This window comes from Calypte anna, chromosome 1 (genome assembly GCF_003957555.1).
Source record: "Calypte anna isolate BGI_N300 chromosome 1, bCalAnn1_v1.p, whole genome shotgun sequence".
Lineage (NCBI taxonomy): Eukaryota > Metazoa > Chordata > Aves > Apodiformes > Trochilidae > Calypte > Calypte anna.
In genome coordinates, this window is record NC_044244.1 from 90,080,736 (window position 1) to 90,105,699 (window position 24,964).

At 39.6% G+C, this 24,964-nt stretch overlaps 1 protein-coding gene across 1 annotated transcript; it reads right to left on the reverse strand.

Moving 5' to 3' along the window:
* Positions 1 to 4,635: 4,635 nt before the first annotated feature.
* METAP2 (methionyl aminopeptidase 2) lies at positions 4,636 to 21,347 on the reverse strand. Its single transcript, XM_030460506.1, has 11 exons — positions 21,051 to 21,347; positions 20,086 to 20,187; positions 17,070 to 17,135; positions 16,631 to 16,733; positions 12,516 to 12,677; positions 10,649 to 10,830; positions 10,470 to 10,564; positions 10,286 to 10,382; positions 9,668 to 9,771; positions 7,107 to 7,222; positions 4,636 to 5,434 (listed from the first exon to the last, which is right to left on the reverse strand). The coding sequence occupies exons 1-11, from the start codon at positions 21,232 to 21,234 to the stop codon at positions 5,182 to 5,184; spliced, it is 1,464 nt and encodes a 487-aa protein (XP_030316366.1). The 5' UTR covers positions 21,235 to 21,347; the 3' UTR covers positions 4,636 to 5,181.
* Positions 21,348 to 24,964: the final 3,617 nt, after the last annotated feature.

Consider the following 24,964-nt stretch of genomic DNA (forward strand, 5'->3'; position numbering starts at 1 on the left):
AGAAATGTTTCCAGTCATTAGTTCTTCATGCACTTTTGAGGTCACTTGCCAGCTCCCTTAGCCCTTCAGAAGAGAGGCTGGATTTTTTTTTTTAATCTGGATAGACAAAGTGGTATCACACCTTAACCAGTCACCTATCAAGTACACTTGAGGAAAGTGCCCAAAGTGGTTGCTAGTAGAATGGGTCTCTGGAGATTATAGTCCAACTCTGCTCAAAACAGGGTCAACTAGAACAGTTTGTTCAAGGCTGTGTTTAGTGAGGTTTTAAAGAGCACCAAGGATGGAGACACCAGGTCTCAGGGCAGCCTTGTGCCAGTGCCAGACCAATCTCAGTACAGTGTTTCTTATTCTGTCTCAATGGAACCTGCTGTGTTTCAGTGTGTGCCTGTTTCCTCAGTTCAGTGGGACTCCACCACCTTTACTGCCCTCCCCCCCATCAGGTGTTTATACACACAGATAAGGATCCCCCTGAGCTTCCCTTTTCCAGCCTGAACACTCCTACCTCCTTCAGCCTCTCATCACATTCCAGATGCTCCAAGCCCTTTCATCATCTCCTTGGCCCTTTGCTGGACTTCCCCAGTAAGCCTGTCTCTTGTGTTGGTAAATGCAGTGCTGGACTCAGCCTTCCAGGGCTGAGGAGACAAGGTCATGCTGGCTGATGCTCAGCTTGTCCCCCAGGTCATTTTACAGGTTCCCAGCCTGGCAGATGCCTGAGGTGAATTCCTGCCCAAGCAAAGAACCTGGCACTTTCTTTCCCCAATAGGCATGTCCTTGCCTAACCCAGGTCCCCAGCCTGTCCTGCTCCCTCTGGGTGGCAGTGCCCCCAGCTGGTGTCACCTTCCCCTCCCTGCTTGCCCAGGGCCCACTGACACATTACCCAGGCTGAAGCAGCCCTTTCTTAGACTGAAAAATAATGCCATTTTCTAGTCCCAGGTGGTAATGGATATGTCAGTGCAGACAGCATGGGGTGGAAGAATGTGTCTTGTTGTAAATAAGGCTTCTATACAATTTAAGGGATTCAGAGATTTAGCCTTACTGAGAAAAAGATCCTAAGTTCAAATGGGAAAGCAGATAACTAAAGCTTGAAAAGGAGGCAAAAGGCTTACTCCTAATCTTCAAAAAATGCTATGTTGACTACTCAGCAGTTTGTTGTTTTTTTTAAAACACTGTAGTTTTGCAAAACAAAGAAAAGAGTGAGCATCAGTATAAAAGCAAAGCTAAAAAAACCCCAACCTTTAAAACTTCAGCTACAAGAGTTGGGTGGCTGCCATGAGAAAACACAAATGAAAAATCCTGTCTCAACACTGTTATCTACTTATTTTTTCATTTACTTTGAAATTACCCAAACATTTCAATTTGCAAAAACAACTGCCTTCTGAACCAATGTAGGGAAAAAAAATTAATTCACATAAAAATACCATCTTGTTCCTAAGATATGCTGTTCTCACACTGCATGGCCTTTGTATCTCCAAACACACCTTCAGAGACCTATTGACAGAAGCATTATTTTGTGAATGGGCTTAAGAAAATACACTGTCTGCTTTTGTTTATGGACAGCTGACTGATGTTCTGTGGAATCCCAAGTGCCAACAAAAGTGGAAGCACAAAATCCTGGCAAATTATTAACTATAATAAGCTGAAGTCTCTTCATCATTCCTGTAAGACAAATATTTTAAATGAGTAGGATTAGGCAAAGTTCCTCTGCCTTCAAACACCACCTGTAAAATTCAAATGAACAAATTCCAGTCATGCTTACCTATCACATCATTTATGTTTCCATGGCCTCGTACTCTGGTTTTATACTTTTATGTAGTTTTGATTTAATGAAGGCAACATGACACAATGAAGCTGGAAGACATGGGATCAGTTTACTCACCGTAACAGCAAATTCATCTCCCTCCCTAGATGCCCTGTTTTGGCCTCCTTCTTGAAAAATTAGTTATACTCATATTTAAAATGCCTGCTTCCTTGCAAGCTGGGCTGCTACACAACGAAGTGCTTCCACAACGAAGTGCTAGAACTGCTTTCTTATTTCACAAGCAGAAGTCCAAAGTAGAAGAGTAAGTCCCTAGAGAGAGACCTCACAGTTGCTAGTTAGCACAAAGTTTATTTTCATTTTTAATAAAACCTGCCAGTAAAGAGGGGGAAACTGATCTTCTGAATAAGGTGGTATTTGTAAGAGAAAATGCAAAGAAAATGCAGTGAGTGTGTGCACAGCATCAGGGTGCTGCTAAAGCAATGAAACACAAGTTGAAGTAACTTTGCTGCTTTACAGTCAGAAAAGTAGTACAAGGCTCCTTGTGGAGTACAAGGCTCTCCACAATTAAGAGAATACTTACTCAGGTTGAAACAAAACATAAAAACAATCCAAACCCACATCTAAGAAGAGAAGCATGTTGTTCGAGTCTAAAATTCTTTGGCCATAGCTCCCTTCCGAGGACAGTTCATATGAGGTCAAGCTGTGCATTCTCTAATTAAAGGCTTGTGTCTCAAGGGCTCTGCGAAGGAAAAACCCTGCCAAGTAGGTTCTGAACTCTCTGGCACCTCTACCAAATGTACTCTCTACAAAAACTTTTACTGTTTCTGTTGCTGCCCCTATTCAAGCAACAAGATGATCCCTGTCTTCTTGGTATTTGAGGAAGACAGAGGTCAACAGGTGGCTCAAAAGTCTTTCATAAACTTATGATTTCTGCCAAGTGACAAAGATTGTATGGTCCAGTTATCAGGCAGCATGGCCAGGACTTCATAGCTACACTTCCAGCATTGGGAAAAGGCAGCCTAAAGATCATGAAAGCAGTAGAGAAAACTATGAATAGGGCTTGCCTTCATACTGCCACATGTGAACACAGGATGATCAGTAGCACAGGAAGCACGTATCCAAACTCAATTAATTTCAATGACAACAAATAATCATCGTGTTCTGCAAGTATTTTTTTCTGAGGCAGTTCCTCTACAACTTGTTATGCAGGATTATCAGCTTCCACATGTGAATGAGCAAACAGTAAACTAAAAAGTTAATAAACCCCAACAAAACAACAAAAAGAAGCCATTGTCCAAGGCAGCTCTGCCCATCTGGGTCTTCCCACTATGTTCCGGTGAAAGAAAAGACAAAGGCAGGAAAACAAGTAATCATTCTGCAATACTAAGTGTTCTTGAAGTAACCATCAAAGATGGTAAAAAAGACTGAGGATGTAGGACCGGTATCAAAAATCACTGAGCTGCTAATAGACTATCTTTCTTGAGAAAGAAGTCTGGAATTATTGAGTAAGAGACTAAGAATTGAAGCAGATTTTTTTTTCCTCTAGCAGAACTTGAAGTAACCCAGGCTGGTTACCAAAATAGGTAAAGAGAGCTGGAAGCCATCCATTCTACCAGAACCTGCTCATATCAAGTCATCAGCACTGTGGTTCTGTTAGCATAAATAAAAATATTGGCAGCTAATGTACCCAGCAACCCCACTCATCACAGACCTTTCACAGTGCCAGCTTTCACTTTGCAACGCACAAGCATCTACAGTAGCTACTGTTTGTTTGGAAGCTGAGACACACATGCCCACATGGCTGCAGAGATTACTTAAAATTCATTGCTGGGATGCCAAGACTCCCAAACAGCACCAACAGAAATACACATTTCATAATCATTTTACATCCATTTCTACAAGTTTAAAAAGTACTAAGGGTTGTCTAACAACACAAAACTGTGTGGGAAAAAAACCCTACGTGTCTACTATGTCTAAACTGTGGTTAGCTACATGACACTGCTCCCCTCTAAACTGCAGGTCAGACACTGGCTTTTAAAAGGAAAAAAAATGCAGCTTTTACCTAAAGACAGAGGGGGAAAGAAGTCGTATGTTTAAATTAACATGAACTCCTCTACAAACAAACCAAATGACATTATAAAGACACAAGTGAAGTGTCTGCTTTCCCTAGAAGTTAGATTTAAGACACTGTTATTGACCTATTGAAGAAGTATTACCAGTAACTATGTCAAATTTTAATATGGAAGTCATGAGGTAAGCATACAGCACTGTAAAACATGTTTACTCAGTCTAGATCTGAAGAGCCATGGCGTTCAATTTGCCTTTAAAAATGAGGTTGAACAGCCAGATCCACTGCAGCAGGAAGACAGATAATGAATGATCTCTAATGTCAAGAAAATAGCAGATACTCCACATTAGCTTGCCTGTATGGAAGAACTTGTAACAGTCCCAGGTAAATTACTGCTTTAATTCTCCCCACTTAGCTAATCAAATGAGAATTTTAAGGAGACCGGGAGTCACATGAAGGAAAATTTTACTCCATGAAAGAAGGCATGCCAATGGCAAACAACATGTCAGGATATATACCAATATTCACAGCTGATGTCAGCCAAAAGTCACACACTGCTGGTAAGAGCAAGAGAAACCACCAAATGTGTTCAAAATGCTCTAATACAGCTGAAATATAAACTGAAGACTGGCATACTCAAAACCTAATGACACCACGCAACTTAACTGAAGTAGTCATATTCTGTGCTGCAAAGAGTTCATGACTCCTTGCTCTGTATCCCAGCACCATCAAGACTATTCAAATAAGCACTGAAAGGCCAAGTTTCATAATAAGGATAGGACAGGTCCTGTTTCAAAGACAAGGCAAATCAAGATTGTAAAACATTTAATAGAGCACTTTCCCAGCAGACTCCTGACCAGAATCATAATAACCAGACTTCTAAAAAGTATATATAATTTAAGATCTGAAAATTTGTCTTTATTTTTTACAAAATGGATTCCAGGAAGTTTAAAAGGCAATATCATAGAGGATTTGGGTGCAGAAATCAGGTGTAGTCATTCAAAGCATTCAAGTAGGAATATGGTAATATAAATATTTGAAAAGCATCTTTTATCATAAATGTTCAAAACAAAATGTATAACTCATTCCAAACTAAGAATTGAGCTTTATAGCACATATTTCCCTGAACAGAAAAAAAAATAAGTAACTTTTGAAGTATTTCTAAAGGCCTGAAAGCTTTTTCCTTGGTTAGTTACATTAGGAGACTTGCCTTTGATTAAATTCCTTCCTTTCCAGATATGGAAAGTATTACATCAGTCCACCGTTAAAACAGAACAATACTTTGCAAATTAATTCTGGGATAGTATGTTCCAACAAAGCCTAAAGTATAAAGGTGCTGAGGTGGCTTAAGAGTTTAGTAGTCATCTCCTCTACTGACAACCTCCTTGCAGGTCGGGCGCAGCAGTATAGTGTGCTCAAACTGTGCTGTGTATGAGCCTTTGATGTCACACAAGGGAGGGTAGGGATCCACTATACCCAAGTCACAGAGGTTCTTCAGTGCCATCAGGTATTTGCTCTCCCCCAGGCGATCCAGCCATCGGCGGCAGAAGGCAAGAGTACCAAAGTTTTCATTGATAACATTCAGCAAGTGTTTTGCTCTTGGAAGCCTGAAGGAAGGAAGGAAGGAGAACATGTTTGAGAAGTCACAGAAAACCAAGACATCAATTAAAAAAGAGAATTAGATTTCAAGACATTTTAAGACTGCCCAGTCTTGGGATGCCTTTCTATACTGATCAGTGTAGTGAAATGAGGCAACCAGGTGCCACTAATTACCAGGTAGTGGACATGAGCTTGTGCTAAGCCATCAGGTTAGCGGTGTTTATAGAAGCAGTACAAAGCCAAGCAACTCCCAGGTTGTGAGTTCAGGAATGAGCTGAGCCTGTGCTTCAAGCCTCCCCATTTATTGGCCCCCTAATCCTGTTCATGCACAGTTGGGGCCTGCCTTAATCAGGCACAGGTGGGCTTAACACAAGCTCATGCCCACTGCCTGGTAATTAGTGGCACCTGGTTGCCTCATGTCACTACAGATCAGGTGTTCTGTTCACAAAAGTGCATTTTTCTCCCACACAAAAAATCCTTCAAAACGAATCTGAATGCTGCCAACACCCTGGCCATCCCTTTCAAATAGGGCAAGTTAGAACTGTGAACAAATCAAAGAATCATAGAATGATTTGGGTTGGAAGGGACTTAAAAGATCCAACCCCATATTTGCATATCTGAAATATCTGCATCTAACTACCCCCACAAGAAAACTAAACAGGAAACACTGTCTTCAATAAAAAAGCCCACTCATCTTACAGAAAAACAGAATTCTTCCTCATCCAAAGTGGTTACCAATCTGAACAAAGTTAGGTGTAAGCTTGGTGGTTTAAAACGCTGAAACTTTACTTCTTGAGTCGAATATTTGGTAAGCTCTTTCTTTGTACTTCTTACAATATATAAGCATAAAAATTAGAAATTTATAGGTATGCTAAGAAATAAATTTGCTTCCAAATGAAAGCAGTTCTTCTCGAACCCTTAGGCTAATTCCCCTCCTTTTTCAAATTACTAGATTGTTCTGTGGGATCAAAGTGGAACTAAGTGGAAAAGCACATCTACTTGCTACATTTCTAACAGTAACAGCCTTCACTTCAGAAAACAAGCTCACTCCTAGACGTGCCAAAATGGAAACACAGTGAAAACTGAAAATTTAATAGACTATTTCATTTTACAGTAATACACTGAAACAAGAACAAGAATATATTCTGGGACCAGCACTAAGACTGTGGCACACAACCGTAACACCAATGTCAATTTTAAAAAAATAATCTAAACATTTAATACATAGACTAATGCACAAACATATAGTGTTATATATAGTGGTATATTAACACTAAATAGTGTTAATTATTAAATATTATGATTTTTAATCAACTTGAAAATATTTAATATAAATAGCTAACAGAATATAATATAGAGTAAAATTATAATTAATAATTATAAAAATTACTAGTTATTAGATTGTTGTTAAAAACAAAACAAAAACAAAAACCAACAAAGGATCTGTATTTCTGAAGTGGTAATAATGCAGGATCTCCATTTCCAAATTCTTTACAATATTGTTCCAAATTTATAATCAGACCGTATTTCATTACAAAAATCTTGCTAATAGCACCTTTATGTCCTCTTACAGCCTTCTTAATTCATGAATAACCTGCACCGTATCCAATTTGAAGCCTAATAGGATGGAACCTCTAGCACAACATACAAAAAAACCACAAAACAAACAAAAAATCCAACCTTATTGGCACGTGCCCAACATCGAAGTTCTTCATATAATGAGAACACTCCATATCATCATGAACAACACCTTTTCCTGTGCTACCGAAGGTTTCTATAGCATACACTTCACCTTCCTAAGGAGAAATAAAAAAGGGAACATGTTGCAGTATGAAATAACTGACATTGGGCCATTCTGATATAATGATCTCAGCGTAACAACTTCTGAATAAAATTGGTTACATGCGAGTATATTCAGTCAACAAATCAATGCAGAACAGAAGTCAATACAGAGACCTCACACAGCTAAGTTGCAGACATCTCCAAACCAGCAGCTTATTTATGCTGGTGACATTTTATTTGTCCCAAACCATGAAGATCAGCATGTTTCTAGTCACAATTTTCCCCAAAGTCATTGCAGTTAAAAGACTGTCAAAATATACATCTAATATAGCTAGGAAGCTACATTCTGTTGCAAAACATTTGCTAGCTGGAAGTAGTTCTCCTTTGCTATTCAGATAGAAGTCCTAGGAAATGTATCATATAGACACAGCAAATAGATGTTGATTACAGAGACTTACTGCACCGAGGAAATTTCTGCCCAATTTCTGCAAGAATTTTCTTCTACCAGCTGCTAGCATAAACCTTTAACCTGCTCATTTCCACTCCACAAGATGTATTTCTTCAAGAAATGAAGGCAATACATATCTAAGGGCATTATCAAAATTCCAGGCAAGAAAATACTGAAATGCCATTGTATAAACTCATTTCTGCCAAGTACATTCATGTATCCTTAACAGTAGGCCTGTGAAAGGGACTTACACAAGACAGGGCACCAAATATTAACGGATAGCAGGAGCTGGGATTTCAGTTTATTGAGCTACTTTGAAAGTCATAAATCAAAAAACAGAAGCCATATGTAAAAACACAGGCTTCAAAATTCAAGACAAACCTTAATGATGTCCTTGAATATTCAGCTGTTTTAATTGAACAACAAAACACAAAACCGAAAAAAAAACCCACACACAATGCCACAAAAAATTTACTTTACACCCACTTTTTCAGAATAAGGACTGTCAATTGGCTATATTTCTCTTCAGCACAAAAACCTCATTGGATTGCAGTTTGATACTATAATTAGCATAGTACAGTAAGAGCTTGGCTATGCTCCACATTCTTCACTGGCAAAACTCACTGTCTTTAATCATGTAGCACTGAGTCCTAAGTAACCTCTAGAAGCTAAAGAAATTTTAAAAGTGTCTTCTCCCCAGTGTCTGGATATTCAATTAGAACAAACTCAAAGCTCTGAAATCTTTAAGTAAGATCTGCTTAAAGAACATGCAAATTTTATATTAGTAATATAATGATGATGGATGATATACAAGACCTAACCATTCAATAAGCTAAACCAAGGAAGGCACACCAGCTTTTCTACTTTCCTTTTCTCAGAGTCTTTAATCTCTTTGCACATTTTGATTAATAAGATGGTAAGCTAAAACTTTTGTCTTCTAGCTCACATCATTATTAAGTTAAATAACAATTATGATACAAGTTTTGGGTAATCAGAGTGAGCTTACCTCAAAAAACAATCCTGTCCAGACCACACCTGTCCCTATTCAGCTCTTAGGAGTCTGATGGGCTCCAATAGGCTTATTAGTGACCATTGCTAATCAGTGATCAGCATTCAGAGAATGAAAAGAAAAGCTCCTTATCTCATTACCAATAAGCCATCTTATCTTGTTAGAACACAAGCTTACATCAAAATGGTGGCTAAATCTCAGATTACATATTTTAATACTACCTTTCTCCTGTATAGTTTGCCACATTGGGTACAGCAACTTCCCTTGCCCTTCTCAAAAACGTTAATCAACATATTTCATCTAGTCTCATACAAACTAACTAGAAACATACATAATATTATTATTTTCTACTGGCAAAGAAAAACTGCAGTGGAAGCTTTTCAATAAAGGTATAATACTTAAACTGTACTTGCAAAAAGTCATGCAAAGCTACAACACAACAGAAATACTTCTAAAGAATTACCTGAGTAAGAGAAGATTGGTATTTTGTCTTTTTAATGACACACTGAACAAACAAGGAAAGTGTAATAGGCAGGTCCAAACATCTTTCAGGAAAACTCTGGTCCCTCAAGTTTACCCCAAAATCTGTATTTCTGTCCTTTGCCCTGCTTTTAAGCACAACTTTGCAACAATACATTTATGTAATGTATATACATAGAGAAATAAGTATGCAAGTGTTTCTGTATGCATCACTAAGGTTTTTTCTTTTCTCTCTTTTTTTTTTTAATACTAGGGTTCCAGGGCTTCCATTTCAGAAAGTGTTAAGATACCAGAACACTCCAGAACTAAAGGGAGAAGCCACTATGATGAAAGAGTGATCACACCTTCCTTTAGAGAAGCATTACAAATTACAGTGAAGTTCCTCCTCTGCTCCTATTAGGATCTGCTCCTATTCCTGCTCCTACTAGGATCACAAACAGCAAACATTAGGACTGCACAGGAAATACTATTCTTGCAGTGACAACTGGGGAAGCAACAGAAAGATTTAAGAACTTCACTTACCTCCATTCTTGTGGCTTCTCCTCCTTTCACAATGGGCACTGTTTTTCCTGCATGTATCCTATACGGCCCAATCGAGTGTCCATTCAAATTGCGAATTGGTTTCACTTTGAAAGAAAACATTAACATTACAGGTAATTTCCTAACATGTTAAACCCTTCAAAGCAATTTGGTTTGTTAGTCCATACTGAAAGTACAACAGTGACTCATCATAATGCAGAGGAACTAAACTCAAAACAACCCTCACAATCTGTACAAATTTCAGCCACAGCTCAAGTTAGTTATGTATGCTATATCAAAACTTCATTATAGAAGACTAGCAACTCCAACAGTAACAAAAGCTTATTAATGAAGACAAAACAGCAGTTGTCAAATAATTTGTACATTTTGAAACAATTGTTTAGCCTTTATCTAAGTTGTGAAAGATACAATACTCGGACATATAAGCCAAGAACATTCCTCCATAGGAATGGCAAACCAGCCAGAAACATGTATTTATATATAAAGTCACCCACACCATACTTCTAGGACAGAACTCTTTCTAATATGACAGAAATAAATTAGTATTTGTACAAATAAATATACAAGAGCAACTATCCTTACATAAAGAACAGACCTTACCCTGGTATGTTTTGCCATCTATTTCAACCTCATAAGACTCCATAACTTCCTGTATGGCTTCCCCCACATCACAGAGACGAACATCTATTCCAGCACACTGAAAATAAAAGTGCAAATATCAATGGAAATTAACTGCAAAGTTTACTGTAAAAGACTCAGTAAATTACTTGAAGAACGATCATACCTTTATTCCAGTATTCGTGGCATCTTTTACAGCTTGTAAAAGCCTGTCGTATTTTGGATTGAATGTGACTGTAAAAGCACAGTCAATAATATGACCTGAAACCAGGAAAAGTTAATTAGCTTCACAATTTATGCACCAAAGAATTCTCTCAAAGTTTTAATTAACAGAAGAAAACTAACCACTAATATGTGTCCCAAAATCTATTTTGCAGATATCGTCGTACTGCAGGACTGTTGGATCTCCAGCATTGGGAGTGTAGTGGGCGGCACAATTATTCAGAGAGCACCCAGTAGGAAATGCAAGACCTGCATTTAAACCATTTTCCTTTATTAGCTTACGTGAGCAGTCTTCTAGTTTTTCACTGAAAGGCAGAGGGGAAGGGGAAGGAGAAGAAAAGAAGAACACAAGAGTTGTCATTAATATTTTTTATGATGACTTCAAATAAATCAATGCAAGAGCAAAATCTCAAAAATATTCAAGCGAATGTTTTAATTTGAAATTGTAAACTACTTACATGCTAATTAGAAAAAAAACCTGGACTGGAAAATGTCATAATGATCTCCAGACCTTAGTGCTGTTTCTTCTAACCTTCCTTGGGCAAAACTAAGTAACTAGTGCTTTTACTCTAAATTTAAAATATCCATTGTTTATAAGCAATATTCATTTTGAGCAGCAGAGGTTATGCAACTGAAATTCTGATAAATTAAATGCAATTTTTCTATTACTGGAATTTAAAAGAAATTTCCTCTCGTTTATTTTAAAAAAACTAATTAAAAAGATTTTTTTTTTTAATTTAGTGATAATTTTGATATAATATTTTGAGACTAGCATTTGTTCTTGTTTTTTGTCTACTCTCAAGCTGCTTGCTACTAGAAAGCTCCAGATACAGGTTCACCAGTGCATACTCGGGTAGTGGCAGGGAACGATGTAAACTGCAGCTCACAACAGTGCACCATACTCTGATTTTATTTAAGAAAGCTATTCACTCAGAGCAACCTGAAAAAAAGAAGAGCTTATTTTAATGGGCAACTCCCCACAGCCTGATGTACTTGAGGAAGAAAAATCACATTTTGAGAAAATTATTGCTTATAACTCAAACAAATAAACCTGTAGAAGTCAGTATGACAGATTTGTTTCAGCCAGTCCAGTGATTATTAAGGCAGCTTTCTTCCATTTTCTCTGATGGTACATTATTTCTTTACATTATCCTCTCACAGTTACCTTAGACATCAGCTCTGATTAGCTTTCTTACTATCTTGCCAGAACAGGCCCCAGTCATTCCAGGCTGAAAAAGCACCTGATTTTGGAAGCTGAGCTATTCTGGATCAGTGCAATACTTGGACAGTAGACAGTCACTCCAGATAAACTGAAGGACAGAAAAAGGAATAGCTGGAAGAGTCAAGAGAATTAGTCCAGGCTAATTACTTCTTTTAACCTTACCTTATCCAGCTCATGTTTATCTTAAAAAATAACTGAGCAAAGGTATTATCAACTGAGAACAACACAAAGAAACATTGTGTTTCTCCAGAAACATGTCAATGAAGGCTAAATACAGACAAAATCTTCCTGCCCTGGACTGAGTACACAGCCGTGCCAGGTTTACGGCTCTTCACCCACTCCCAGCCTCATGCTGCATCTGCAATGCTCATACACACAAGATTTCACAGACAATTCTGGTAAAAGTCAGGATGTTTACTACTGCCACTGCTGCTTCCTTCAGTATTGCTTGAAGAATTTGTATGCAAGAATAGCCAGGGCAGAGAACACTAAAATCAAGCATGAACTCAAAACAAGTCAACATAACTCAAAGTTTAGTTTGAAATTCTGTATGATCCCAGGCCCTGTAAAGGTGCACAAGCCAAGAATATAAGAGGAAACTTAAAGGAAATAATTTTGGATACTCGTGTACTTCAAACAGAAATCCCCCCCCCCTCAACATCTGTGATACAGCCAATTAACCACACAAAACTGAGACTAAACCCTACTCTCTCTGGAGAAAGAAGGCAAATTTACAGCAGAGGTCTTCGAGAAGATCTGTGTCCTCACCAGATTTCTATCATTGTCATTCCAGGTTTTATCCAGCTCATAACGTATTTCCTCACTTGTCTGTGTGCCTCTGCAGCCTCCCGAAAATCATTCCAGATTTCCTCACTGGCTTGGTCTAGTGCTTTCTTTTCTTCACTAGTTGTTCTCCAAGCAGCAGTTCGCCTTGAAAGTAAATAAAGTGCGTCATGAAAAATTACTGTAATCAGAGTAATCACTACAATTTCTGTCTTAAGCCTGCAAAGCATTTATTAACTAGTCAAGCCTACATTCCACTGTGCAACATTAAAAAAGATCCCAATTCATAACATTTTCATAGTTAAGAAAGCCTATAAATATGAGCATTACAGACTGGGACCTGTGAAAGGCAGTAACACTCCAGAAAATAGCAATTATGGGTACAAAGGAACTTAACTCAGACTGTGAACCACATTATTTCCTGTACATGCTGGAAAACCTTATCTTCCACTACTCCCAGAAGGCCAGAGGAGCAGCATGCTTGAAGGATGCATAATATTTTTCAAAATGGCAGAAAAGCCATAACGTTCCTATCAATGCCTGCAGTTCTGCCTTGAGTTCAGCAGGCAAATAATTATAACATGCTCTGCTCATGCAAGAAGTTTGGGTTTTGCCCAATTTTACTCATTCAGACAGTGCTCTTCCTGTATGGACAATAAGCTCCTTCAAAGTTTAGAAGCTTGCAATTTCAGTGTTGCTTCTGCTGCTCCTTAGCCTATTTAGGTAATAACACCTAACACAGTGCATGGCAGCTACAACACATGCCAGGAAGTTACTTTCTAAATTTGCTGGATGATGAGTTAACAGTTGTTGCAGAATACCACTCACTCATTTTGGCTTTTTGGTACGTTCATGGAACAAATACATGAATAATTTTCATTAAAAGACTAAATATAACATTATTAATAAATATACTGGTTTTGAATATAGTTTTCATTATGAAAAAAACAATACAACTAAGGATTCGAGAAAGAAATCGAAGTAATTTAAGCACTCAAGCAACTGTCAGAACTTAACAATACCCTTCAAATGGTAAAGCCGGAGTCCTGTAATGACACAAAACTCCCTGGTGATAACTGGAAGAACTCTGTACCTACCATGCATGAGGAATATTAATAAAACCAACACACAGCTGCACATCCTGGTAGGTGGGTCATAAAAGAAAAGGGATGATGGACAAGATGGACCAAGGATGCTGAACTACACCAACATTTCCAAATTTACTGTTCGCTGATTCTAAGCAAATAACTGAATATGCAAAGTCAAAGGATTACTTCTTGAAATTCAAAAGTATAGGTACTCACTCATAGACATGTAACTTGGCTGCACTCTAAGAGTTTCCTTCACAGCCAAAAAATGAGTGAGCCAAGAGATGATGGCTGCAATTTTACTCCATTTTGAACTGATTATTTATAGTGTTGAGAGGCCTGCAATCTCAAAACAGAGTTGAAAAGATAAATAAGGATAACAGGCTATTCTCTAAGTTTTTTCTCAGAATGACCAGAAGATCCAAACAGTTTCAGACACTGTTGGTTGGTTGCCTTGAATTTTCTCTACCTTTTCAGATAAAGCAACAACAGTGCCAAGGAGAAATTCCATTTACTTTTCTAAGCAGTTTTGTTGCTCCAATAGGAACAAGCATACTGTTCTTAGAATTTGCCCTAACACTAGTAAATTCTACCAAGAAGGTTAAAAAGCAAACAAGCAGGAAGCTGAGACACCTGAACCCCCCTGAATTTGGAAATACTGCTGGCACAGTAGTCACAGCAGAATATGGAAAAGGTGTACAGCAGAAAAACAGGGTGGAAAGGACAGGAGGATCCTTTCAGACTGCTCTGGATTCCAACAGGGAACACCCTCTGGTAGCAAAAGCTGCTGACAGAGTCTGGGCAGCTGCTCTGCCATCAGTCACAGATTTAAGTGCAAACTCCAGCAACCTGGCAGAAAGCCATCTTCACTCTGTCCTCCTATATTTCAATGTAGTCACCCCATGCAAGACACCTAGGGGACGAAATAACCTCTCCAGTTAAAAATACTGTATCACACCTAAAGGATTTTGCTGCCAAAGCTGCACCACTGCCACCTGGGAGCTCAGGAAAGAAAGTGACAAGAAATCTGGCTTGAGTCTAAGACCTTCAGACTGTGAAAACTTTCAGGACGTGAAAAACCAACTCATCAAGCAAAGATCTCACATCAAACATCGTTATCTTCCTACAAGTGTATGAGCTAACAAACTCTTTCAAGGCAAGTTTCTTAACATGCTGGCTATTGCTCCAGTCCATTTGTTCCCACTTTTTACTCTAATTCACAGACCCCAGTTTTCACTAGTACAGTCTTTATAGGATTGTACTGAAACCTAGATTTTAATGATCAAAGCTAATTATTCCAGAAAATAATTCCCCAAAATTATTTTAACCCAAATAACAGCACAGGGGAAGAAAGAAGCAGTCAGGGACAAAAATTCCATAATTCCACTACAACAGAATCAGTGTATCATGAAATAATGCTCATAGCTTTGCCACCATACCTGTTCCATAATTTCAAATTTAGATGTCTTTAACAAAAACCACAAGGTTCAAACAAAACAGGTATAAAAATACCAAAGCTGCTAGTCTGTTATCTATATGAGAATTGATTCTTTGCTATTTTTTCCCCTGAAAACTGAGTGACACTCCCTTCTAGAACAACTTCCTGCAACAAATACACAATCCTAGGCTGATGAAAGGTGACTTTAGAAAGCATTTAACATCAAGAGTTAAGATCAAAAGTGCACCTCTAAAAAAGAAAAGAGACAAACTCTACTGCCCTCAACATGAATACAAGAGAAACAAATAGGCCCCACAGTTCTATAAACTAAAACTATTATTCAGAGTAAGAAATACCCTGGTATTTATGTTAGCTACTAATATAAGTAGGTACTCATGTTAGGAAATGCTACAGTAGCACCACAGCAATTAAGTATCTAAATCAGGAACAAAATTAATCACACATTTGCTTAAGTAAATTACATAATGGAGCTCTTTCAAGTTCCTTAGAAGTGTACATTCTTCATACACAGCAGAAGATTCTTGATACAGAAAATATGCCCCGCTTAAATCCTGTTAGAAAAGATGCCTTATTTTTTATTTGTTTTGCTGGGGTTTTGGGGGTTTATTTTGTTTTCCTTTCAAATGAACAGCTGTGAACCTATTTGATCTTCATCAGCTGGATACAAAACAGAGTAAAATAGCATGTCATAAGGGCATGTTTAATACATTTATAATCTAATTTCCTGGATTGCTTAAATCATGTCCTTCTGAATGTGGCACAAGCATATAGATATTTAACTTTAAAACATGAGAGAATGACTCCTGGATCAGCCTGTCAGGACTACCCTGTGAAAGTCCTTCATTAGCATGCTAAGACTGTGCATACAAACAAGGCAGTCATTAATAAATATAAGCACACCTTGTGATCAAAAGGAAGTAATTAAAAATAAGCCTTCCTCACAACCAAATTTTAATCTCATAAACATGAAACCATAATATCTGAATATCTGAGGACAATTTATAGGATGTGTTAAGACTCTTAGCTACCTTGCTTTACATTCTATGAGGAGTCATTGACTTTAGACAACAAAAAAACATTTCAAAGAAATCTGACCCTGAAAAAAGTTACAGAAAAAGCACAATGCTTTCATAAACATAAATATTTATCTAGTCCCCACCCCCTTAACCTATATTTTGATTAATTTCCTGAAAAGTTTTCAGTCATACTTTTGCATTTTCATTCAGATTTTTCTGTAACTCATGCTGATTAACCACCTCATTTTTCTTATCCATTTTGATTACCCATTCATATTTCTTACTAGCAGCCCACTGAAATCTTGTTGGTCCCCGCCTCACAGCAACTGTGCTCATACAGGCTATACCCTAATTAAAAAGGAACATTTTGGCCTGAAGACTTCTATTCTATTCATTAAGATCTTAGATGATACAAAAAAAAAAAAAAAAAAAAAGCAGCACATAATACCTTACTTTGTTCATTTAGTTGGACATTAACAGTTTTGCAGCTGAGCACATCCAGATGATAGCATTTATTTTCAAGCTTAAAACACTTACCCATCTTGTGTTGGTGGGTATTCACATTCTTCTCCCTTTGGGAATACGTTGCTGGGAAATAGATCACATATTGGAATGGAAGGTGGATCTGTCTGGACCTTAGCTGTTGAGGGTAATGCAATAAAGTTTTATGTATGGTACACTGGAAACACGAAGTACCTATTTTCAACCACAAAATTTAAATGGCATTACTTACGATCCCCTTACTAGAATTTGGGCTTTTACCAAGAAAACATTGTATCATAATGCCTTCATATGACTTTATTTGGCCAGTGATGAAGGGGGCATTCAGAGATACCAGAAAGAAGAAAGGTTAGTGAGACTTAACTTACAAACCAAACCGCACCCCAAAATCTGTTTCAACTGCTAAGAACAGCCCTTACATACACCTAACCAAATATTCATACAATCTGTCTTTATTTTTCTGCTTGATACCTACGTCCTTTCTTCTTTTTCTTCTTCTTCTTTTTTTTCCCTGCTGCTCCATCTCCTTCACCATCTCCATCTACAGGAAAAAAAGTGCTCTGGTGAACATAAAGTAATCTTAAAGAACCAAACAACCTAGCATGAGACACAAAACCATCTGGACTACCTGAAAACACTTCTTTCACAGTATAAACTAATGGATTAAAATTATCAAACCATTAGAATTTTTGGCCCCTAAGCCAAACACAGACATAAAGGCGTATCTCCTGAAGTTGGTGGCTTAAACAGATCACCAAACAGAAAAAAAGCAACTCAGGGAAAGTTTTCAGAAAGTCCTACTTCCCAAAAAGATGCCTGAGGTTGGGGCAGGATGTGAGAAAACTGTATAAGACATAACAGGTAACAAGAAGCTGCTGCTTCAAGCCCATCTTCTGATGCTTCAGCTAAAGGAATCTAATATATCTGCAAAGCTAAAAAACCCAAACAATAAAGAGGGTAGCACTTAGACCAGGGGGAGCTCAATCGAGAGATAATAGGGAAAGTCACAACCAGCACTGAGCTAAAACACTGCCTGTGGGATGTACCAGTGGGAGGCTTTCAGAGAGCACAGCGTGTAAGCACCAAGAACTGGTCACATCTTAGTTACTTAATACACAATGAAGTATTTATCCGATGTAATAACATCTAAATAAACCTCCTGGACCTAGCCACAAGTTCACTTTAAAAATAGGTAAGTACTAGTTATCTACATTTAGAGTATTTTTTTTATCTAAAGAGAAAAGCAAAATTCAAAGTACTTGTAGAATCAAGTGAAAGTGCTACAATTTTTTATGCATTTATCCACAAACTTGTATTTGTTCCTTTAAATAAAGGAAAAGCCAAACCAAAATACAAACTAGCTTTTCCAGTCACTAGATTTCAACTACCTCATAATGATTGGTGGTGTCCTCTGCATTTTTATGCTTTGGTGACTGCTGCAAACCTACAGCTGGGGCAAATTTCAAATTTCTAACCTCTGCCTCTCCCCAGATCCTTTTGGGACTAAGTATGTTATTTAAAATTTTTGAAAAAAATTGCAAGCAGAACTCAGACTACTAGTGTAACTACAACACAGCCCAGCCTACCAGATTCTATATCAATCCTTATTTCATAGGCAGGTAAAAAATCTTAAGCTGTGAATATAAATTTCTTTAAGGTATGGTAACTGCCACTTTTTTTTTTTTTTTTTGACCTTGAGCTGTGCCGAAGCCATTAATCAAGAAATGGATTAGACATGAGTCCAGTTAATTCACCAAGTGATTTTAGGATTTTTTTTTTAATGCTCAACCTAAATTGAAAAAAAAAAAAGTACTGCATTTCTTAAATGTTGTCACTGCTGCTATCTGCTTATTGTGGCTTTTTCATACATCACTGCACCTGAATCTGCCAACTGCAAGACAAACTAACCAGGCCTATGCTTTCATGTCCTTGAAGATTGCTGCAGACTAGCTGTGCTGCCAGAAACATAGCTACTGCATCTAACCATTGCTACCCTGTTTGTCTCCACATTATTTAGCTGATAACAAAAAAAAAAAAAAAATTTCAGCAGAATAGCATCTTCAGATCTTTGCAAAACTGAAGTCCAACCTGATGCCATTTTGGTATAGCTCTTAATAACTTAATTTCATGCAAAACTGTTATCTGTCAACATATTTCAATACTGCAATGGAAATTGGAAGAACACTTCCTAATCTCTCCCAGATTTCAAAAGGTACACAATCTTATTTTTTACACCAAGTTACAGTCTTATCAAGGAGGGAAAAAAAGAAGGGGGATATGTATTTTACTGGGTTTAATCTATGCAGCACCGTGTCTTAAGCAACACCCCCGAAACCTATTAATTTAACAAGGCAGTGGTGAGAACCAGTATAAACAAGAACACCCATCTGCTGTCAAAAAACAATTTTTATTTTTCTGCAAAAATACTGCTTTTCCAAAATCTAATAGGAGGAAAAAATGAAGACTATTAGTTCAGTAACAGCACCACTTTATATTGTAATCATGATCTTTCAACTTCATAACCTGAAACCTACCCTGAAAGAAATAATCCATCAGAATGTGGAAAGTAACTGGATGCTATATAGATTAATAATGTTCAAAGATAAATTTATTTGTACTTTTATTTATCTCAGTACACTTCGTTGACTTAAACTTCTACAACTAATTGATTACATGATATTCTGGAATGATGAATTCTACCAATAGTAAACTAAGAAGATTTCTAAGCAGAACAGTAAGACCCATTTTGTGGTGCTCAGCCAACTTAAATACTAATTCACAAGAAGGAAACTAGATTATCAATTTGAGAAACAGATTTTCTTAGATGTCCATTTCTGTTGAGAACCACTCATCAAAACAAAAGAAAGTGTTTTTATCTTACATGACTACTGAAAAGATGCATCCAGCCTGGATTTCATTACCAGGGACTTCCTTACATCAGCTGCAAAGTACAAACAACACACAAGGTGTATCCTTTGCTTGTATATTAATCTCTCCTCAGTTCAGTTTTAATGAAAAATTAGGATTACAGACAAGCAGGTCTGAAGTCACTCACAAAGACTTCAAGACCTTCTAGTAATTAAAATGTTCTCTTAAAATTTTCCTCTGTATATTCCATTCTACAGCAAGAATAAGGAACATAATTTGGAACACAGATCTATACTGACTATAGTAATGCAAGTGAATGGTAATGCTTACCTTAAGATAAACATTTCCACACAGTATTAAGGACCTTGAAAACAAGAAGCTCTAGCAAAGCTCTTTTCTCTGGTGTATATATGTACACCACATATATACGTGTGTGTGTGTGACAGCTACACTGCTGCCAAAAAAGTGAAAAGCAAATATAGCTACATTCCAAGAAAAAAAAAATACAAAACAGCAAATAAAAACAAAACAACCCACACAGCACCTGTAAAGGGGTGTTAAAATGGGATTCTAGGAAGAAGCTGAAACTGGAAATGTCAAGAGAAAAGCTAAATTTTACTTGCCTTCATCATCATCATCTTTTTCTTTGTCCTCCAAGGCTTGTTTATCCAATTGTTTTGCTACATCATCAAGAGGACCGTCCATTTCTTTATCTGTTTCTTGTCCTGTTCGTAAAATTAAAGCATGACTTACAGTAAAAAGATAGCTCCACATTAGTAAACAACAGTCTCTAAAACATTACAGAGCTGTCACACAGTATTTATCCTACAAGATACTAGAGTGCAGCTTTTTTTTATTAAAGCTGATGCAGTGGATGAGATCGTAGGGCAACACGCTGACAGGCACTGCTATTGAAACTTGTGCATAAAGACAGCGGACACTTCTGACTACTTTTTTTTTTTTTTTTTTCTTTTTTGGCTAGAGTAACTAAATTTTTCTTGCCACAGCAGTAGCCTGCTCCTGTGAGATAATATGGGCGTGAAGTAAATAATTATAAAGGCACATCACGATGATCGCTAACTGCTAGCCTGCTAAAACAAACCTAAACTGTAGTTCCTTCACACAGTTTGCCCAGACTTGCTCCGGCTCTCGGAGGACTTGGGAGGGGTACCGAGACTCCATCATGCGGGATGACTTTTACAGCAGCAGCCTCACGCCTCTTCGCCCTCAGGGCAGAGGAGGGGATGAGGGAACGAGCGTCTCTCTGTCCGCACCAGGGCAGGGAGGGCTCACCCCACTGTAGCTTCCCCTGTTCTGACCGGCAGAAGCATCCTCCCGGCACCCCAGAGCCCCCTCCTCCCCGGGGGGATGCCCTGGAGCCCACGCAGCCGCCACGGCCCGGGACAGCGGCCTCGCCGGCACCCATCACCCTGCCCGCTCCCCACGCCGCAGGACCCTTTAGCCACCCACAGCCCCCCGCCGCCGCGTACAGGCCGGGTCCGCCGGGTGGCGGCCCCCACCTCAAACCCTCCCCGCCGGTTCTGTCAGCGGAGGGTCCGGTCCCGACGCTGCGCGGCCCGGTTCTTACCCGCGGGGCCCGCTTTGCCCTTCTTCTTCTTCTTGCGCTTTTTCTTGGCGCCATCCTCCGCGCCGAGCCCCGCCGCGCTGCCCTCCGCGCCGTCCTTTTCCTCGGGGTCCGGGGGCAGCTCGCCGTTCAGCTGCTTCTCCGCCTCGGCGGCGGCAGCGCTGCCCTCCCGCCCCACGCCCGCCATCTCGCCGCGCCCGCGCCGCCTCCCACACGCGGGGCGAGACACCGAGACACACCGAGATACACCGAGACGAGGAGAGCGAGCGGCCACGCCGCCCCTGCGCTGTACGGTGCGCGCAAGGCACGCCGGGAAGGCTGGAGGACTGGGAGGCGTGGGGGTGGGGTGGGGTGGAGGCCGCTCCCTCCCCTCAGCCGCGCACGCGCGCTGGGCCCTGTGTGGGGAGGAGGGGGCGCGGGGCTCTTACCCGGTGCCCCGGGTCTTGTACCGGGGTTTGTCCGTGAGTTCGGTGCTTGGCTGGTTATCGGTTGCCGACCTGGCGCTGATCTCGTCCCAGCATCTCCGCTGTGTCTCCCCCCACCCTCCCGCAGGCTGTCCCCCGGGTCACCGTCCCGCCGCGTGGGGCAGCGCCGGGTGCCGGCGCCATCATTGCCGTGAAGCTCCGTGTTACGCACGGTCACCTCCTGCTGCCGAGCTGTAGTCCCCACTGACACGCGGGCTTTTACGTGTGTAAGTGGGTTGTGGTTCTGTTTTGTTTGTTTTTTCTTTCAGGAGGAGTGCGTGCCTTTGAGTTTAGCGAAATGCCCCGTCTTGGTTTCCCGCATTTTCCAGCGGGCTGGGATGGAAGGAATCCCATTAGGTGCTTGGGTGGCACGCAGGCACCTCCTCATGGTTGGGCTTCAAGTGTGGAGAGGGTCAGTGCAGCACGATGACAAGGTAGAAGCCAAAGCAAAAGAAGGTTTCAAAAACGCAGGCTGAGGAGCAATGGCGAAGACTTCCTCTGTCTCCACCAGCAAGTACCTTCTTGGGCAAATGGAACAAAAAACCAGAAAAGATTGCCAAAGCAAAGTGGTCCTTTCACTGTGGGAACAGTTGGCACGAAATGTTTTTACAGTTTTTCAGATCGTTAGGATTTTACAACTTGAGAACACTGAATAGATTAACAAAGTCACATGAGAATTTGTAGAGAAGAAGAATTTAAGAATAAAGTGTTCCAAGGTTGGTGGAGCTATAAAGGGAAAATTCTAACACATGGTGAAGGGCGCTGCCTTGTCTGTATTTAAGCACTGCCTATAAAACCAAGGAGAAATACCCTAATTATCTCCACCCACTAATGGTTAATTAAATCAGCCTAATTCTTAACATACCTGCACTGAGCTCACGCTTCCCATGGGTTTTCTGAGTATAACAATGCTGACTAAAAATGCTAATTTTTCTTTTCTTTCTTAATGGTATATTTTAACAACTCTTGCTGATGATGTATTTATAGTATAATACAGTTCATAAGTTATAAATGGGTTTTCTGCATAAGTGTGTTTTAAAATGCTTTGGCAGCCAGGTCTTTGGGAAAACTGGTAATGCCTTGTACCTCACTGAGGCACAAATTCTGCCCCTTTGGCCCTGGCCACTCACTTCCATTTCCTGCTCACAGCTGAGACCCAGGGGCACCCTTCACTCCTGGGCTGATACAACTCTCAGCAAGCACAAAGCATCAAAAGGCTAAGATACTGCCCAGTACTGATCAAACAAACTTAATCCTGGTCTGTGCAGGTGTCACAGCAGCACATTCTCCGGTCCCTTTGCTTTTAAGAGCACTTAAGCATGGAAACATCCAGCTGGGCCTTTTCTGCATCCAGTCTGAGTGCTGGGAAGCTGACTTGTCCAGTCTTAAGCCATGTTCAGAGCAGTGAGACATGCCTCACCAGTTTGAAACCTCTCTACTAGCACTTGTTCCTCATTAAAGCTGTGTGGTTGTTTGTCAATTATTATAATATCAATTAATATAACTGGGCTGTTAAAGCAGAATAAACATTGCATGACAGAGCAGGTGGGCCATCTAATTCTCAGCTGCTATTTTCCTGCTGTTTTGTTGCCCTTACTGCAGTCAGAATTGATGTTGTCCAAGGCTGGTGAAGTCAGCCATGGAGGAATAGCTCTTTCTCATACTGAGAATGGATGATGCAAAAAGCATGTGTGCTAATGTTGCCTAGAACACTTCTTGTTTATTGGTTTCCATTCTATTTTTCCAATTAGGTGGAAGAGGAATCTACAGAGCCTTTTTTTTTTTAGTTGATGGTAGGGGTGTGGGCTAATTCCCTGAATTCTCTATTTTGAGTCATCTTAAATCTTCCTGTGTTACACTTATTGTTGCTGGGCATTTTGATATTCTCAAGAGATACAACAACAGTATTTCTACATTTTGGTTTAATTTTAATCTATTATTTTTACATGTATCAGACTATTCCTACCCTTCAATACATTCCTTTTGGTGCCTTTGACAGCTTGAAAAAGAGAGTTACCAGCTTGTGCTCCTGGTCCCTTCAATCTGGTATGTGCCAAAACAAGAAGAGTTGCCAGACCAAGGATTTTGTTCTAGAACTGAAGTCACAGAAAAAGGAGACCATAAAATCTGCAGAAACTCAGGGAATACATCAGGAGAGATATTAACCAGAGATAAAGAAAGGAAAAATAAGGTCGGTAAGACTCTACAGGCATGAAATTCAGTAGTAAAGGCATTAGAGGAAAAGGGACAACATGTGGAACAAGTATTTCTGTGATCAGCTGAATTCATGAAGCCAGTTTTCTCAGAATTGTTATTCCACCAAATCTGACTGAAACTGGACATTTGCATACACCTCCTTTCCTTAAAAAAGAAAGCTAAAAATAAATCTTCAAGAGGAGTCGTGCTTTAGTTAGCAAAGAATATGAGTGAAAACTATGAGAATGAAAGAAAACTGGCAGTGAGCTAGAAGAGGCAGCATTAATTGTGTCTCTACAGTTTGAAGTTACACTAAACTCCAAGTGGTGTGGCTGGACCCAGGTGCACTCCAGAAGCTGTGCTGATGAGCTTTCAGAGAAGAGGGAATGTTGGAAGGAACGAAGATAAGCACTGCTTCCAGCCCTGGAGTGAGCACTGTACTCTGTGTAGAAGAGTAGAGATAGGCAATGATAACCACTGTGTAAAAAAAAAAGGAATGCTAAATGGAAAAAACCATGCAAAGTAGGGATAAGAAGCTGAGCTGACTGCATTAACAGAGTGCACATTAACATGAGCAGACTGACAGTGGGTCTCCTCGTTCCCCTATTTATTTGTCTCTTTTTTAGAGGACTTGGTCTCTTAGAAACAGAGTGAGCCTCATCTTGTACCATGACCTTACTAGCTCAGGTTTTTTTGCCCTTCTTCTGTTTTTGCTGGTCAGCTATTCCTAGCATTTAATACACTTTATAGTAATGAATGCTACATTTTCCAATTTCATGCTGTACTAGGCAGCATGATAAGTAGACAGTAGCAGACAGGCCATAGGCCAGAGGAGATTTTTGAATACCATTTTTAGCTAGAGAAGGATACTGGGTTTGTTTTCTCACAGTGGCTGTTCCTTAACCAGCCTCCTGGACAAAGCCAGGCAGTAGCTGGGTAATTAAGGGAAGGGCTGAATGCAGTCCACAACATGTGGTAACTAAGCAGCAAGACTTCAAACCCTTTCCTGAAAGAAAACAGAGATACTCACCTCCTCTTCTTTTTCTCCTAAGGAGGCAGCTCCCATGGCACTGTTTTCCTAGCAAAAGAAGTTATGACCTTCAGGAAAAGATTTCTTTCAGGGTATGTTATGTTTTCTTTTGTGTTTTAAAGCTGTATGTAAGTACCAAGAAGTTTCATGGAATGCAGTGGGGGAGCTTTCTCCCCCTGGAAAGAGGGACGAAGGACAACTCGGGAGGAGTAAATAATCTGTATCAG

Bases quoted from the DNA above. Each gene is read 5' to 3' on its own strand.
- METAP2 (XM_030460506.1), bottom strand. From the start codon at position 21,234: ATGGCGGGCGTGGGGCGGGAGGGCAGCGCTGCCGCCGCCGAGGCGGAG. The intron at 12,678-16,630 runs GTAAGTGTTTTA...TTTACTTTCAAG, and splicing joins TACCCACCAACACAAGATGG to GCGAACTGCTGCTTGGAGAA. The intron at 7,223-9,667 runs GTAAGTGAAGTT...ATTTCTCCTTAG, and splicing joins GAGAAGCCACAAGAATGGAG to GAAGGTGAAGTGTATGCTAT.